We start from the raw sequence: 13,761 nt of genomic DNA on the forward strand, positions 1-13,761 counted from the left end.
CTTACACCAGCCCCATCTTCAACAGCCTGTTGCCAAACTCAATCAAGTAGTAGTCCCCGTAGACCAGGCCGTGGTCCCAGTACCGCTTGTGGTCGCGCGCGTTGTGGTTCGCCGTCGCGTTCTTCAGGACGGCGTCGAAGGTGCGGCCCTCCTCGACGTCCCTGGTGCCGATGTCGCTGTCGCCGTCGCCGAAGACGAGCTCGGCCTTCTCCGCCGCCAGCGAGAAGTCCAACGTGTCCGCGACGATCCTGACGGCCATGTCCTGGAACCGCGCGCTCTCGGCCGCGAGACCCCGCCCGGCCAGCGCCTGCGAGAGGACCAGCATGCCGTTGGCGGCGATGACGCCCGCGGACGAGTCCCGCAGCGGGAATGCCTCGTTCTCGATGGGCGCGTCGAAGTCCCAGAGAGGCACGTACCGGCCCTTCGTCCTGCGCTCCCCGCCCTCGCCGCTCTTGCTGTCCTCGACGGGGAACTCGACCGAGTCGGGCGACGTCTCGAGCCGTAGGATAAAGTACTCGGCCAGCCCGCGTGCGACGTCGAGAAACTCGGCGTCGCCGGTCCACAGGAACGTCTGCGCGTAGCCGAGGATCGCCCACGCCTGGCCCCGCGCCCACGTCGACTCGGCGGCGTACCCCTGCCCCGTTCGCCGCTCCTTGATGCCGCCGTCCTTGGGGTCGAAGTTGACGACGTGGATGGTGCTGTACAGTTTCCCTTGAACGACCCCCCGGGGGTCCGTCTCGGGCCGCAGGTTCGCCGCCATCAGCGTCTTGGCGTGCGTCGTGGCCGCCTCGGCGAGGTCGGAGTCGCCAGTGTGGGCCGCCGCGTAGTAGAGAAGGTCGAGGTTGCACATGGAGTCGATGATGACGAGGAAGTCGTCCGTGAGGCTCGTGATTTCGACCCCGTGCTGCGTCAGCGCGTCCCACGACCGGATCGCGCCGACGGTGGCGTTGTACCGCGTGTGCAGTGCCCGCGCGGCCGTAATGATGGACTCCAGCGCCCGCCGGTCCTGTGCGACCTCCCACCGGACCCTCATCGAGGGCTGGATCATGAAAGACATGTCGTGCGTGTCTGTTCGCTTGGCCGTCGCGTGGAGCGGCTCCGACCACGCGGCGCCGAGGGACCACAGTCTCGAGAGCAGGGCCGCCTTGTCTTTCCCGCCCGGCATGGTCTGCGGGAACTTGACAAGCCTCTCGATGAGGGAGTAGATGCTCCCCGGGAAGAAGCCGCAGGTCCAGAACGAGGCCTCTCGCAGGATATACTTGCCGGCGTCCGGCCCCGTCTGCAGCACGTACTCCGGATACGCCGTTGGGGGGTTCTATATCGTTATGTGAGGTTTTAGCAAAAGACTTCCCATGACCCGAGGGTTCCCTGTTTTCTCGACTGACGTTTTCAACCAGAGCATTGGCGGCGGTTCGGAAGATCTTGGCCGTGACATTCTCTTCGTACAGCCCGCCAACTTGCTCCTTGATGGGCTTCGAATGTCCCATCTTGCGCCGGTTACCAGGGTCAGACAGGCCACCGGTTTCTGAGATGCTGGTGTCGCTATCAGCGTTGAGCTCTGTCGTGCTGTCCGACTCGGCGTAGGCAGCGTTTGTGGTGGCCGAGAGTGCGTCCGCAAGGGTTGAGCCGGGGCTGGTGATATTGAGGTGTGACATATTGGGGGGGGGGCAACTGGGTAAGGTTGTATGGTGTACCAAGACTTTCCAAGAGGTAGCTTTGCAGGAACAACCACTCACGAGATGATCGATACACGACGTGGGATTGCTCGAAGGCCCGGGGCTAAGCTGTTTTAAACCGTGTTCCCCGCGTTGTGACGGATGGATGTTGGCGTGGGATCACAGCACCACTTCAGGTCTGATCCCGAGTGATGACATGTCGTGCCCTTTTCGCAGCGGGAACAACGGCGAGTTCGGGTCGATTCAAGCGCGCGCCGGCTGAAGCGTCGGGGCAAAGCGTCTGGTTGGAGCGGGAATCGGGCGGTGGGTGTCTCGCCCGGACGATCCCCCGATGCCCGATGCCCGATGCCCGATGCCCTATGTCGAGCTGTGGGCAGAGTTCGCCTGGTGAATGTTGATCCAATTAGCTCGTTGGTGTTAAACCGTAATTTATACTAAATTTTTATCCAATCAGTTGCATGGGCAGATGCACTCGTTGCGTTGGTCGCTTGAATCTATTCCTGGCAACTCAACCCCAAGAGATGTGCCCTGCTATAGAATCTGCATTTGGAGTTCTCATAGGCTGTTACCGTTTAGCTAAGAGGGAAACCAAGTTTAATGATGATATTTCCAAGAGCAACGCCTTTAGTCTGTGTAGTGAGAAGCTCTAACAAGGGCCCTGAGGGCGCTCTGTGTCGGTCGAAGGTAGTGCCAACTAAGACTTGGAGAGAGAAAGACTACGAATGATCCAGTTGTAATATATGACGCGTCTTAGCTTGCGTATACAGGCTTTCACAGAGTTGAATAGATATCCATAAGCCTCATTTAATTCGCTGCGCAAGAAGAGTGCTTGAGACACTTGGCAAATGGCTCATTGCAGCTCGCCAGCAGCGTAAGCAAGTTGACTATGCGATGGACTTTTGTGCGCTGTAGCAGACTTACACTACCATGTTTATCTCAACGACATTCAATTTGGTTCGTCTGGCTTTAACAGACTCTACTGCAGTTCCTTGTGGACTGTGTACAGTTGTGATGATGGCCTGGCTAAGTTCGTCCCTCACACCACCAATCCATCCGCCTGCATTCCTCCCTGGATATGCTGCATCACTCTTCCATGAAGCCCACCAATGTGTTCGACTTCTCCCAGAGCTCCTTGGCGGCGGCCTCGTCGTACGCCCACGGGGCATGACCCGCCTCCTTCTGCGACGCCATGTCGGCCGGGCCCTGCTCGACGAGGTCGCTGAGGTACCTGCCCGGGCGGCCCTCCCACTCCTTGCTCAGGGCGGCGTAGACGGTCGTCGCCGCGCCCTGGGGGATGCTCTTCATGTTCTTCTTCAGCGCCTCGTCCTTGGCGATGGCCTCGAGCCGTTCGGGGGGCAGGTACTGGGAAAGGTTGGTGGGGATGATGCCCGGGTGCAGCGAGAGGGCGTGCACGCCCTTTGACCCGTACCGCCTCTCGACCTCGTTCGCGAAAAGGATGTTGGCCGTCTTGGACTGCCCGTACGCGGCCCAGGGGTCGTAGGGGTCCTTTTCGAAGTTGGGGTCGTCCAGGCGGACGTTGCCAAAGCGGTGGGCCATGGACGAGACGGAGACCACCCGGGACTGAAACTCGGGCGTGCTGGCAGCAAGGAGCGCCGGCTTCAACAGCTGGAAGAGGAGGAAGTGACCCAGGTGGTTGGTGCCGAACTGCGTCTCGAACCCGTCTTCCGTCTTCCCCTCCGGCGTGGCCATGACGCCGGCGTTGAGGATGAGGATGTTCAGCTTTCCGCCACTCTTGGCAAGGAAGTCCTTTGCGGCTGCGCGCACCGAGGCCAGGGAGTCCAGACGGAGCTCGATGGCGTGGATCGGCGCGTCGGACTTGGGCCCGGGACCGTTCTTGATGCTGTCTACAGCCAGCTGGGCCTTGGCCGCATCTCTGGCCGTGACGAAGAGGGTAGCGCCGGTGGCGTGGATGGCGCGGGACGTCTCGACGCCAATGCCCGAGTTCGCGCCCGTCACGAGGACGATCTTGCCGGCGAGCTTGTCACCCAGCAGCCCCTCGTCTTCGACGACCTGGAGGGCCGTGGGACGCGCATCTCCGGGGCCCTGGGGGTCAACGTGGGAATCCGCGTATCTGGACATGTTGTGTTGTTCAATGTTTGTTTCGTTTCCTGTGTTGTCTTCGAGTTCTTCTAAGGCTTTGATGAGGAGGAATGCCTTGTTGCTTGTCAGTGAGTGACTGGTGTTGATACGGGGGAAAAGTCTGGGATTTTATATCCCCCCACCCCAAAGAGTCGACACACATCGGACAGTCTGATAACTCTCCCGGCATAGGGAACGTTCCCGACAACTCGGACCCCCCAAACTCAAAGTGGGCGTTGTTGGCAACCAGTCCCGGTCTTAAGCTAACTCCATACGTGAAGCTGCCACGCTTGGTAATCCATCAGGTTCCAGGACCTAGACACCACGGCCATGGGGTGTCGCAGGAGGCCCACGGTGAGGCTGCCGGGGGTGGCGACCATAAAGTCAACCCGAGACCGTTAAGTCCGTCGTTACGTAGAGTTCCGCCATGCTGATCCGGCATGACGCAAACCCCAGGTTTATGCATTTGCATCAAGGCGTGTGGCTCGTATCACTAGTAAAGGGGGTCGAGATATAAGGCGCCCCTTTGATCACTTGGCATTCCTAGAGGGTTTTCGCCCCCATCTGCTTTGTTGTCTACCCATTTCTAAACACAGAGACACGCTTTCACAAACCTCACTCAACTGCACAACATGGTTTCTCTCGTCTGGCTCATCACCGGGAGCTCTACCGGATTCGGGGCAGAGTTCGTAAAGGCGCTGCTCGCGGCGGGTGACAAGGTCATCGCCACGGCGCGCAACACCGCGAGCATCGAGCACTATCGAAAGGCGGGAGCAACTATCCTCAAGCTGGACCTGACCTCGAGCCAGGCCGAATTTGACAAGCTGGCCAAGCAAGCCATCGGCATCCATGGCGGAGTCGACGTCGTTGTGAACAACGCCGGGTACCCTCACTTCGGCACCATCGAGGACGACACGTATGTGAAAAGCTCCCCCTCCCATCTTCGTTAGTCGAGAAGTGACTAACCAAACTCCAACTTGGAGCGTCGAAAACTGGACCAAGGTGTTTCAGACTCATGTCTTCGGTCCTCTGGGGGTAGCGCGAGCTTTCCTGCCGCACTTCCGGTCCAAGAGAAGCGGGAACTTTGTCTTCATGGGGTCCATCGCGGCGTGGGGGGGTCTGCCCGCGGTGGGAGCGTATTGCAGCTCGAAAGCAGCTCTCCGAGGTAAATACGACCCCTATCCAAGAATCATGACCGCCCCATGGTGGGGGAAAGGGGAGGGGGCGAACGCTGACAAACTCTGCCTGTGTTTCTTTTAGCCGCCGTCGAAAGTCTCGACCTGGAAGCGAAGACTTTCGGAATCAAGACGCTTCTGGTCGAGCCCGGTTACTTCCGGACCCAGTTCCTCAACGACAAGGCCGTCTTTGTGGACACCAAGTTTGACGACTACAAGCCCCTTGTGGACAACCTGTACCCGCAGGTCAAAGGGGTTCATCAGAACCAGCCCGGCGACCCCACCAAGGGCGCGGCGCGCATCGTCGACCTGGTCAGGTCCGGGGCCGCGGGCGAAGAGCTCCCCGCCAGTTTGGCCCTGGGCGACGACGCCCTCGATACGATCCGGAAGAAGTGCAACGCCACGTTGGAGTTGCTGGACAAGTGGGCCGACAAGTCGTCCAACACATCGTTTTGAGAGCTGGCTATGGGATGGGATGGTGACTGTGACTCTGTGACTTGTGGTTGTGTCTGTAACCACTCCTCCCAGAACTGAAGGGAGCTTTCCGCATGATATTTCCAAGTAGAACGAAATTTCATTTATCCAATATTCATGCATCTGATACGTATCTCAGGTGAATCATCTTGCAGTGGAAGGTTACAAATCAAGCAGCACTCTCACAAGGCTTGCGTAGACGGCGAGGAAGGCCAATCGTCTCCAAGAGACTATTCACATTTCTAAGCCATGCTCGGAGCCGTCGTTGTCCGTTGTTCGAAAGCTATCCCATCTCAGAATCGGCGCTAAGAAATTCCCCGTGCCCCAATGGACGTTTGAACCATCCCATATTAGGTAAACAATCAAGAAGCAAAAAGTCTCCTAGCTTCTCATGGCAACTCTCTGCGTCCGTGCGACAGGAGCTCTTTGATGGCAGGGCACAGGGGTGAGCACAGGGGTACGAGAAAGGAGCTTCGGGATAAGCATATCCATCTATCCTGAACGTGTCGGTGACGGGATTGATTTCTAAGCCGTCATAGTCTCTATCTGAGGCAGTCAAGTAAGAGTGGAATGCAAGTCACATAGCCCTCTCAATCAAATGACATTAGAATATGCTCTCCTCGGATCCAAGCCACCGCTGCCGAGCTGCGTTGAGTTCACGGAAATAAAGGGGGCTGTGTGTGTGTGTTAGTAATGAGGGTGATTCCCGTCTGACCCAAAACTCGAATCTCTTCTGAACGTTCTCTATGGTTAGAATTGCGCTCTGTTGCACACGCTTGGCAGTGGCATGGAGGCTCCCATGTAGACTGTTCTTGGCCAAGAGCATCATGTCGCCTGAGACCGCACATGATGAGGACCGCATAGCCATCCTCCACGTCAACCCTGGCCATCATTTCCTCGCTTTTCACCTGACCCAGTACCGACACGGTACGCCAATGCCGTGAACGCGTCTCCGTCGTGTCCGAGATGATGAACATCGAGGCTTGAATCGTGGATGATATTGTAAGCAATCATGACAATTGCCAAGTGTAAGTAGTCATGACAATTGCCAAGAGTGAGAGAACTCTTCTCCCATCTCATCCGGCTAGCAGCCTCAAAGCTGATCCACCACCAAGAAGATGCTATAAAGCTGGCAACATCTCCAGCTCATTTCTACGGTATGAGATGAGACTTCCAGCACATCGAGTCTACTTGTGAACACCGCATTAAACCAGAAACAATGAAGTCTTCCAGCATCCTATCCCTCGGCTTGTTACTTGGGGCGACTAAGGCCATCGACATGAGAGAGTATGCACCAGCATGCGGGGTTGACCGAGGATTCAGAATCTGGTACAGGGAGTACGACGAATCCCAAGCCCTATGACTTTTGGGAAGAAACTCACGCGAAATCCTGCTTCTAGACTCCTTGCTTCCTTTGAGGACGCGACAACGGTTGAGGGTATTCTCGACTGGTTCGCGCCCGGTGGCGTCATGGTTCTCCGTGACCAGGAAGCCGCGGGGGACGAGATTCTCCAAGCTCGTGAAGCTATTCTACCCGCCGACGGTTCCGTGCAATGGAATGTACGTGCCACCAACTTTTTCCCTCTCAGCAACTTCCCAAATCTGGCCGGCTAACGTCGTTCAACCAGCACTTCCCAAACACCACCATTGTCTCTGACGAGACGCCGACGAACAAGTCCTTTGTGGTCTCTGGGGTCTTGCAGATCACCAACGGAACCTGTGCCACAACCTAGTAAGACATTTATGAACCCCACCCGCCCCATATCCCGGGACTGACGGTGCCGCTTCTAGCTTCCAAACACTCTTCACTGTCGAAAAGGACTTGACAACCGGCCAAGCGGACCTTGAGTCGCACGGCGGCCGCATTCTCGTCTACCACGGTTTCTCTATCAACGCAACGACCGATCCCTGCATCAAATAGATTTGTCGGTTTGTCGGTTTGCCAACTCGGGTAGTACCAGGACAGTGCAAGAACCTCGGATCGGAACCTCGGGTCTTACTGGCGAGTGAGATTGTTTGAGACGTTGAATATCTGATATCTAGTTGGTAGGTGGGCAGCCACAGGGTGACAAACCTCAAATTGATAGGTCAGCTACTATAGACGATGAAAGAAAGACGTCAGATTCTGAGCTACAATAAAACTACTACGCCCTTTACTTCTCAAACCAAGAGTCTGTTGTGCACCATGTATGCAGCAGCGATTTCTTGGCCCACTCTATATGCGCATGTTCCTCTCCACAGTTGATGACATACGCCACTGCCGCAGTTGTGACTCCAGAGTTGGCCTGAGCTTACTGTTTGTTCGTCTCGGCAGCATTGCAATGGTCGTGGTCAGACTCGCATCAAACTCGGGCCAAAGAAGAGGACGTGCAATAGTCGGCAGAGGCGGGCAGAAGATGTCGTCTAGCAGAACCCGCGTTGACATGATGGCCGCAGGGGATGAGAGGAGGAGCAGAACATGGTGATGGGATCGGATCGGATCATGGAAACAAGGTTCACGCTAGAACCAAAGCAGAAAACAATCGTGGTCTTGGCATCTCATCTCGGGGCCCTAGCCAAGCTCGGAAAGCTTCGTTTGGTATGCGGCGCGCCGCCCCCCCGTCTCACGTCTTATATCCGACGAAGACCTTCTGCCACCAACTTCGACAATCTCTCTCTCATGCAACACAACCCCCCCCGACTTCTTTGATTATTTTCCTAAACCGGTGAACCGCTAGACCATCAAACATCGTGTCACATCTCGCGCGCAGGCTGCCAACTCCCTATGCCAATAAAAGTCCGGGCCCATAGGCTCCAAGACTCTCCACTCCGCGTCTGTGGCACAGTAATCCGCTTGGAAGAAGATTGCCAACCAGAACAAGACGAAGTGGCCCGGTCGTGTATCTCTGTGTGGTTCCTGGAACGATCTTAATTGGCTTGATAAGCCTCATGCTGGCCTCCAGAATGAACCCGCCTAGAGGTAATGTCACGTCTGAGGAGGCCATAGGCCGTGGACCATCAACAAGACGACGCTAATCTGATCAAAAGCGGACAAGGGGTTCGCTTTCGTCTTGGCCGACTCGCATGGCCAGCCGGCTGCTGAGGACCGTAAGCTGATCCGAAGTCATGTCATGAGGGGGAAGAATACCCGCAAACGAGCCATTCCTGCCATATATAAGGGCCGTCGCTCGGCCGTTGCTCTCAGGACACGAGGCCAAGAACACAGTGTAGAGGGCACGGGTTTGCCTGAAGGGTCCGGTGAAGATCGATCAGGATGTCTAACGCTCCACCATGATGCTCTCCCACCCTACGGCTACCACCACCACCTCGGCCTGACCCCTCTTACAGCAAATGCCTTCCCTTTTGTCACGTTCCCCGAGGAAATTGACAACAATGCCCGCAATATGCTGTGTATATGTGAGTCCTCCTCACCCCCCCCCGCTTCTTCAGGAGTGGAACATCCCTTCTGACATGTTGCGTGGCAGACTTTACCCGTCTGAAGAACACCATGTACCCGATTGCAAGGTATTCTCGTTCCGATTCCTCCTCCAACACGTATTGGTTCGACTGGACCCAGCTCGACCTAGCATATCTCCACTCCATCCTTTTCACAACGTCCTTCTTCTACGACAACGTTCAAGGACAAACAAGCGAGAGGACGAGATACCACTCATATAGGACTATTCACGAGCTCAACAAGCAATTGGCTCACGCGAAAACTGCCGTGACTGAGTCGACAACCACTGTGGTCATGGCTATAGCTCTGATGGCAGGATGCTTTGGGGATACAGCTTCTGCCCATATGCACATGATGGGCCTTAAACGGATTGTCGAGCTGCGCGGCGGCATAGAGTCGTATTCAAGTTACCCCCTTCTACAAGCAAAGCTTAGCCGGTAGGTTGTCCTATCTGTCTCCTGGTACGCTAGAATTTGCTAAGAACGATTTCTTGTAGGGCTGGTTTGGTCTACAGCTCCTGCACCGGTGCCGAGCCTGTATTCTGTGAAGGAACTCCCTCTTACGACTCGGCGTTTGATCATTTGCCTGAGCTCATTCAACTCAAGCCTCTAGATGCGACTTGCGTTTCCCGCTCACGTGCTCTTGTACGCACATTAGACAGGAGACTCTACAACGCATTCAAAGACGTTCAATGCCTCTCGCGCCTCATTAACGACAGCTACAACTCCGGCCATAAGATACCCGAGATGGCCCTCGAAGGGCTGTTGACGTCCGTCCAGGCCCGGCTGCTCTCGCTGCAGTTTGACAACCGTGGCAATAACACGGCCGAGCTCCTCCGGTTGTCGCTTGTTGCGTACTTGACGACCGTGTTCTGGAGTCTCCCGGGTCTGAAGTTCGACTACCCGCACCTGGCCGCCCAATTCCGGAAGGTCTGTCTCGGCTTTTCGCCTACCGCCACCGGAGAAGGAGAGTGTTTCGCCTGGGCTCTGACGGTGGGAGCGATATCGTTGTTCAACGGCCGTGACCGGGACTGGCTCCTACAGATACTACACCCCCTCATCCGAGATCACCTGGGAACGACGTGGGCTGAGGTCAGGAAGAGTCTGGGTCATATCATGTGGATTGGAAGTATCCACGACGACTTGGCGTCGGAGGTGTTTCGCAGCTATCTCGAAGACACTGGTACAGGGGATGCAGTTGCTGTTGAGTGAGTGTATTGTAAAGCTACATAGAGTAACACATCTTGACGCAAACAGCTGTTGCCTCTCTATTGCATTGTCCACGATGAATTCGACTTGAGTTTATTTGAAAAAAGCTTTGCTACTCAAAGTCAATACAGGTCTACAAAGAGAGTGTTTTGAAATTTAACTACCTAAGGAAAAGCGTAATAGTCCAAGGCAAGTGTAATTTGCAACTAGTCAAAGTGAATATAGCAGTTGAAGCTCCTGGAACCTTTAGTCTGTGTAGTAGCTGGATAAATATTAATGCCGTCTCCTTAATAAAAGGCTTTGTGGCAGTTGCTCTCAACATTGAGTTTCTTGGCACTCCCGGATGCCTGGGTGCCAAGAGTTGATGTCGGTAGATCTGTGAGTTTGTTGCTCTAGGCGGAAAATTCTTCCATGATTGCATGGCGAGTTCCGTAGCTAGAGACTTTTGCCTGAACCGCAGTTGTGACAACAAAAAAGCAATCACAGAACGGTTTGTGTCCAACCACCTTGTTGTCAACTGACCAGCATAGCAGCATGTCGATGTCTGACATAGGACATACAAGTAGATGACAAGCAACGAAACTCCCACTTCCCTGCAAACCCGGATACACCTAGGAACAGCCGCCCAGGAAGCGAGCACAAGCTTCCTTCACTCATGTTATCCCAATCTCGGCAGATTCACCCGCACACGTTGACCGGCCGACTGATGACAACCCTTATGACGCAACGCGGTTCGTCTTGGCACCTCGTGGGAAACAAACCCCCCCACCGTACCATGTAGGGCTGAGCAGCTGTTCATCCGATGCAGGGCCCTGCAATCTGCAATCAACCACATCGACATCACGATATTCTCTCGTTTCTCTCGCACGTACCGCGCCGTTATCAATGTTTTGCAACTTTTGCCAGGATCCCCCACCTCCCGACCCCGACTCCCTCCTCCCCCCAGCCGGCGGCTTACGAAAAAACCGCGAAAAACCCAATCAGTCTCTTCATTTCAATAATGCCGCTTATCATCACAAATGCCCACCCACCCCCAACGAAGTTAGAGAGATTGGGGTCCCCACAAAGTGGATGTGACACGACGTCGCGCAGCCCCCCCCGTCGACGGCATCGCCAACACCCGCGTAAGCCTCTCCCTGGCAGTCCCCTACCTTTGCGACCCCAGTATCTACTTGACTGAGAGCCGTAAGCGAGAGGGAGGGACCATGATTAGCGGAAATGAGGGTAAAAAGCGAGGCAAAAGTTGGAACTCGGAACTAGAAACTGGGAAGTGCGAGTCTTGGAGCCTCTTCTTCCAATCGCTGCCGACTTGTTTATAACGCGGCGAACGGCCCGGCCGGGTAAGTAGGAGATTTGCAGAGCTTTCTTCCCGTCGTTCTTCCTCCCCTCCCCTCCCCCTCTCGGCCCGTTCATTCTTCATCGCTGTCGGTCACATTCACACTTTGCCTTCAGTCTCTTTCTGGTTTAGCTGCAGCTCCCACTCTACGTGCCATCACGTATTACTACTACTACTGCTACATAGCCCAACTATACCAGCGTAGCATCGTCAAAAGATGAAGACCTCCATGAACCCCGTCGTCGCCTCGCTCGGGCTGGCCATCGCCCGCGCCGTCACGGACGCCGCCCCGTCGACGTACGCCTCCAACCACACCGCCGGCCCCGAGCTGAAGCACTGGCCGGCCGAGGCGGCCAAGGCGCTCAACACCATGATCGCGGCCAACGCCAACCAGAGCAACTACGCCGTCTTCGACATGGACAACACCAGCTACCGCTTCGACCTCGAGGAGTCGCTGCTGCCGTACCTCGAGAGCAAGAACGTCCTCACCCGCGACACCATGGACCCGACCCTCAAGCTCATCCCCTTCAAGGACACGGCCAACCACACCGAGTCGCTGTACAGCTACTACCTGCGCCTGTGCGAGGTCGACGACATGCTCTGCTACCCGTGGGCCGCCCAGATCTTCAGCGGCTTCCCGCTGAGCGAGCTCAAGGGCTACGTCGACGAGCTCATGGCCCTCAACCACACCGTCAAGACCACCTACTACGAGGATGACGTCGTCACCCCCTACGAGGTCAACCCTCCCAAGATCTTCACCGGCCAGGTCGAGCTTTACAACAAGCTCATGGCCAACGGCATCGAGGTCTACGTCATCACCGCCGCCTCCGAGGAGCTCGTCCGCATGGTCGCCTCCGACCCCAAGTACGGCTACAACGTCAAGCCCGAGAACGTCATCGGCGTCACCATCGTCCTGAAGAACCTGACCTCGGGCGAGCTCACCACGACGCGCAAGCAGGTCGAGGAGGGCCACTACGACCAGGAGGCCAACCTCGGCCTCGTCATGACCCCTTACCTGTGGACGCCCGCCACCTGGATGCAGGGCAAGTGGGCCGCCATCCTTACCTACATCGACGAGTGGAAGAAGCCCGTCCTGGCCGGCGGCGACACCCCCGACAGCGACGGCCCCATGATCTTCCACGGCGTCGACGTCGCCAAGGGCGGCATCCACCTCTGGATCAACCGCAAGGAGAGCTCCATGGAGCAGATGAACAAGATGATCAAGGACAACGCCGCCGCCCAGAAGAAGGAGGGCCTGCCCGTCACGGCCGACAAGAACTGGGTCATCGTCACGCCTCAGGAGATTCAGTGAACGTCGGTCGTCAATTGCGCTTAAAGATAATAGAGTCAGAGCCGCAAAGGCATAAACAGAACTAGACAATCGACGTGATGTCCCATCATCGTGAGAGACACGCGGCCCTACTCTTCTCGTCCTCTTATTCTGTGTGTTACTCTACAGTTGAAGTTAAATGTGACAGGCCGTCAAATGTGATGGCTGAACGAAGCGAGATACGGACGCAAACGATATTGTATCAAGACTATGAAGAGATTTAAGGAAAGACAAGTACAGTCAATCACAAAGTCAACACAGCTAGTGAGCCAGTTTACCCACTCACTACATATAACATGAGATATAAGGCAAACAGTCAATTTGGGATATAGTCAGCAAAAATGCTGAGACATCTCATGGATGAAACATCTCGATGGACGATCAGGGAATCGAACCCTGGACCTACCGCATGCTAAGCGGTCATTATACCACTAAACCAATCGCCCATTTGGTATGATCTAGCCCGGACTTGAACCGGAGACCTTCAGTGAACCAGGCGAGAACATCGTAGGACGTAGCTCGAACTGTTAGACTGACGTGATAACCAACTACACCACCAGACCATGTTGTTTGTTGTCACGATCGTGAAAAAGTTTAGCTCAAGACTCGAATGCGGGTCGATTGGGGTTGTGGGAACGTCGGAGCCCTGGTGGGGTTGCGGCCATCTGCCAGCTCCATAACCATAGAGATGTCTTGGCAAATGAGCTGTTGCGCCTTACAGTTCCTGTTGTATTGTCAGACTAGATTGGTTCGGCAAGTCTTGACTTCTCAACGCAAATTTGCTGGGCAGTTTTGGACGGTTGTTGTGGTGTCAACGTTTGACACGACAACGTCCATGATGGTAGATCTATCGCCACAATACACTGGCTTAACAAGGTTGCCGGATGCCCATGGCCCCTTTCTCTTTCTATCTGGATTCATGTCCCCCAAGTTTCCTGTGATAACCACTTCCGATCCAGTACACTGTCACAAACTGCTCGGTAAAATGGCTGAGATGTGTTGTGTAACGACCACACAATCAGCCCC

At 55.6% G+C, this 13,761-nt stretch overlaps 6 protein-coding genes across 6 annotated transcripts; 4 read left to right on the plus strand and 2 right to left on the minus strand.

The window, feature by feature from the left end:
• Positions 1-1,677, minus strand: CDEST_12758 (Putative six-hairpin glycosidase superfamily). The gene is made up of 2 exons (XM_062928914.1): positions 1,386-1,677; positions 1-1,315 (listed from the first exon to the last, which is right to left on the minus strand). Exons 1-2 carry the CDS (start codon positions 1,653-1,655, stop codon positions 2-4), a joined length of 1,584 nt encoding a protein of 527 aa, XP_062784965.1. The 5' UTR covers positions 1,656-1,677; the 3' UTR covers position 1.
• A 1,082-nt stretch (positions 1,678-2,759) lies between these two features.
• Positions 2,760-3,776, minus strand: CDEST_12759 (Putative short-chain dehydrogenase/reductase SDR, NAD(P)-binding domain superfamily; the record flags this gene model as incomplete). Its single annotated transcript, XM_062928915.1, has 1 exon — positions 2,760-3,776. The coding sequence occupies one exon, from the start codon at positions 3,774-3,776 to the stop codon at positions 2,760-2,762; it is 1,017 nt and encodes a 338-aa protein (XP_062784966.1).
• Positions 3,777-4,408: 632 nt separating this feature from the next.
• Positions 4,409-5,407, plus strand: CDEST_12760 (Putative short-chain dehydrogenase/reductase SDR, NAD(P)-binding domain superfamily; the record flags this gene model as incomplete). The annotated part of the gene is made up of 3 exons (XM_062928916.1): positions 4,409-4,692; positions 4,760-4,941; positions 5,037-5,407. The coding sequence occupies 3 exons, from the start codon at positions 4,409-4,411 to the stop codon at positions 5,405-5,407; spliced, it is 837 nt and encodes a 278-aa protein (XP_062784967.1).
• Positions 5,408-6,644: 1,237 nt separating this feature from the next.
• Positions 6,645-7,346, plus strand: CDEST_12761 (uncharacterized protein; the record flags this gene model as incomplete). The annotated part of the gene is made up of 4 exons (XM_062928917.1): positions 6,645-6,763; positions 6,826-6,985; positions 7,054-7,157; positions 7,217-7,346. 4 exons carry the CDS (start codon positions 6,645-6,647, stop codon positions 7,344-7,346), a joined length of 513 nt encoding a protein of 170 aa, XP_062784968.1.
• A 1,189-nt stretch (positions 7,347-8,535) lies between these two features.
• Positions 8,536-10,072, plus strand: CDEST_12762 (Putative fungal transcription factor; the record flags this gene model as incomplete). The annotated part of the gene is made up of 3 exons (XM_062928918.1): positions 8,536-8,821; positions 8,890-9,298; positions 9,358-10,072. The coding sequence occupies 3 exons, from the start codon at positions 8,536-8,538 to the stop codon at positions 10,070-10,072; spliced, it is 1,410 nt and encodes a 469-aa protein (XP_062784969.1).
• A 1,180-nt stretch (positions 10,073-11,252) lies between these two features.
• On the plus strand, positions 11,253-12,983 carry CDEST_12763 (Putative HAD superfamily protein). The gene has a single exon (XM_062928919.1). It carries the CDS (start codon positions 11,623-11,625, stop codon positions 12,715-12,717), a length of 1,095 nt encoding a protein of 364 aa, XP_062784970.1. The 5' UTR covers positions 11,253-11,622; the 3' UTR covers positions 12,718-12,983.
• The last annotated feature ends 778 nt before the right edge of the window (positions 12,984-13,761 follow it).

The sequence above is a fragment of the Colletotrichum destructivum genome, chromosome 8, assembly GCF_034447905.1.
Source record: "Colletotrichum destructivum chromosome 8, complete sequence".
In the NCBI taxonomy this organism is placed as follows: domain Eukaryota; kingdom Fungi; phylum Ascomycota; class Sordariomycetes; order Glomerellales; family Glomerellaceae; genus Colletotrichum; species Colletotrichum destructivum.

Coding starts and splice junctions, on each gene's coding strand:
- CDEST_12758 (XM_062928914.1), bottom strand. CDS start 1,655: ATGTCACACCTCAATATCACCAGCCCCGGCTCAACCCTTGCGGACGCA. Junction 1,316..1,385: donor CCAATGCTCTGGTTGAAAAC/GTCAGTCGAGAA, acceptor ATAACGATATAG/AACCCCCCAACGGCGTATCC.
- CDEST_12763 (XM_062928919.1), top strand. CDS start 11,623: ATGAAGACCTCCATGAACCCCGTCGTCGCCTCGCTCGGGCTGGCCATC.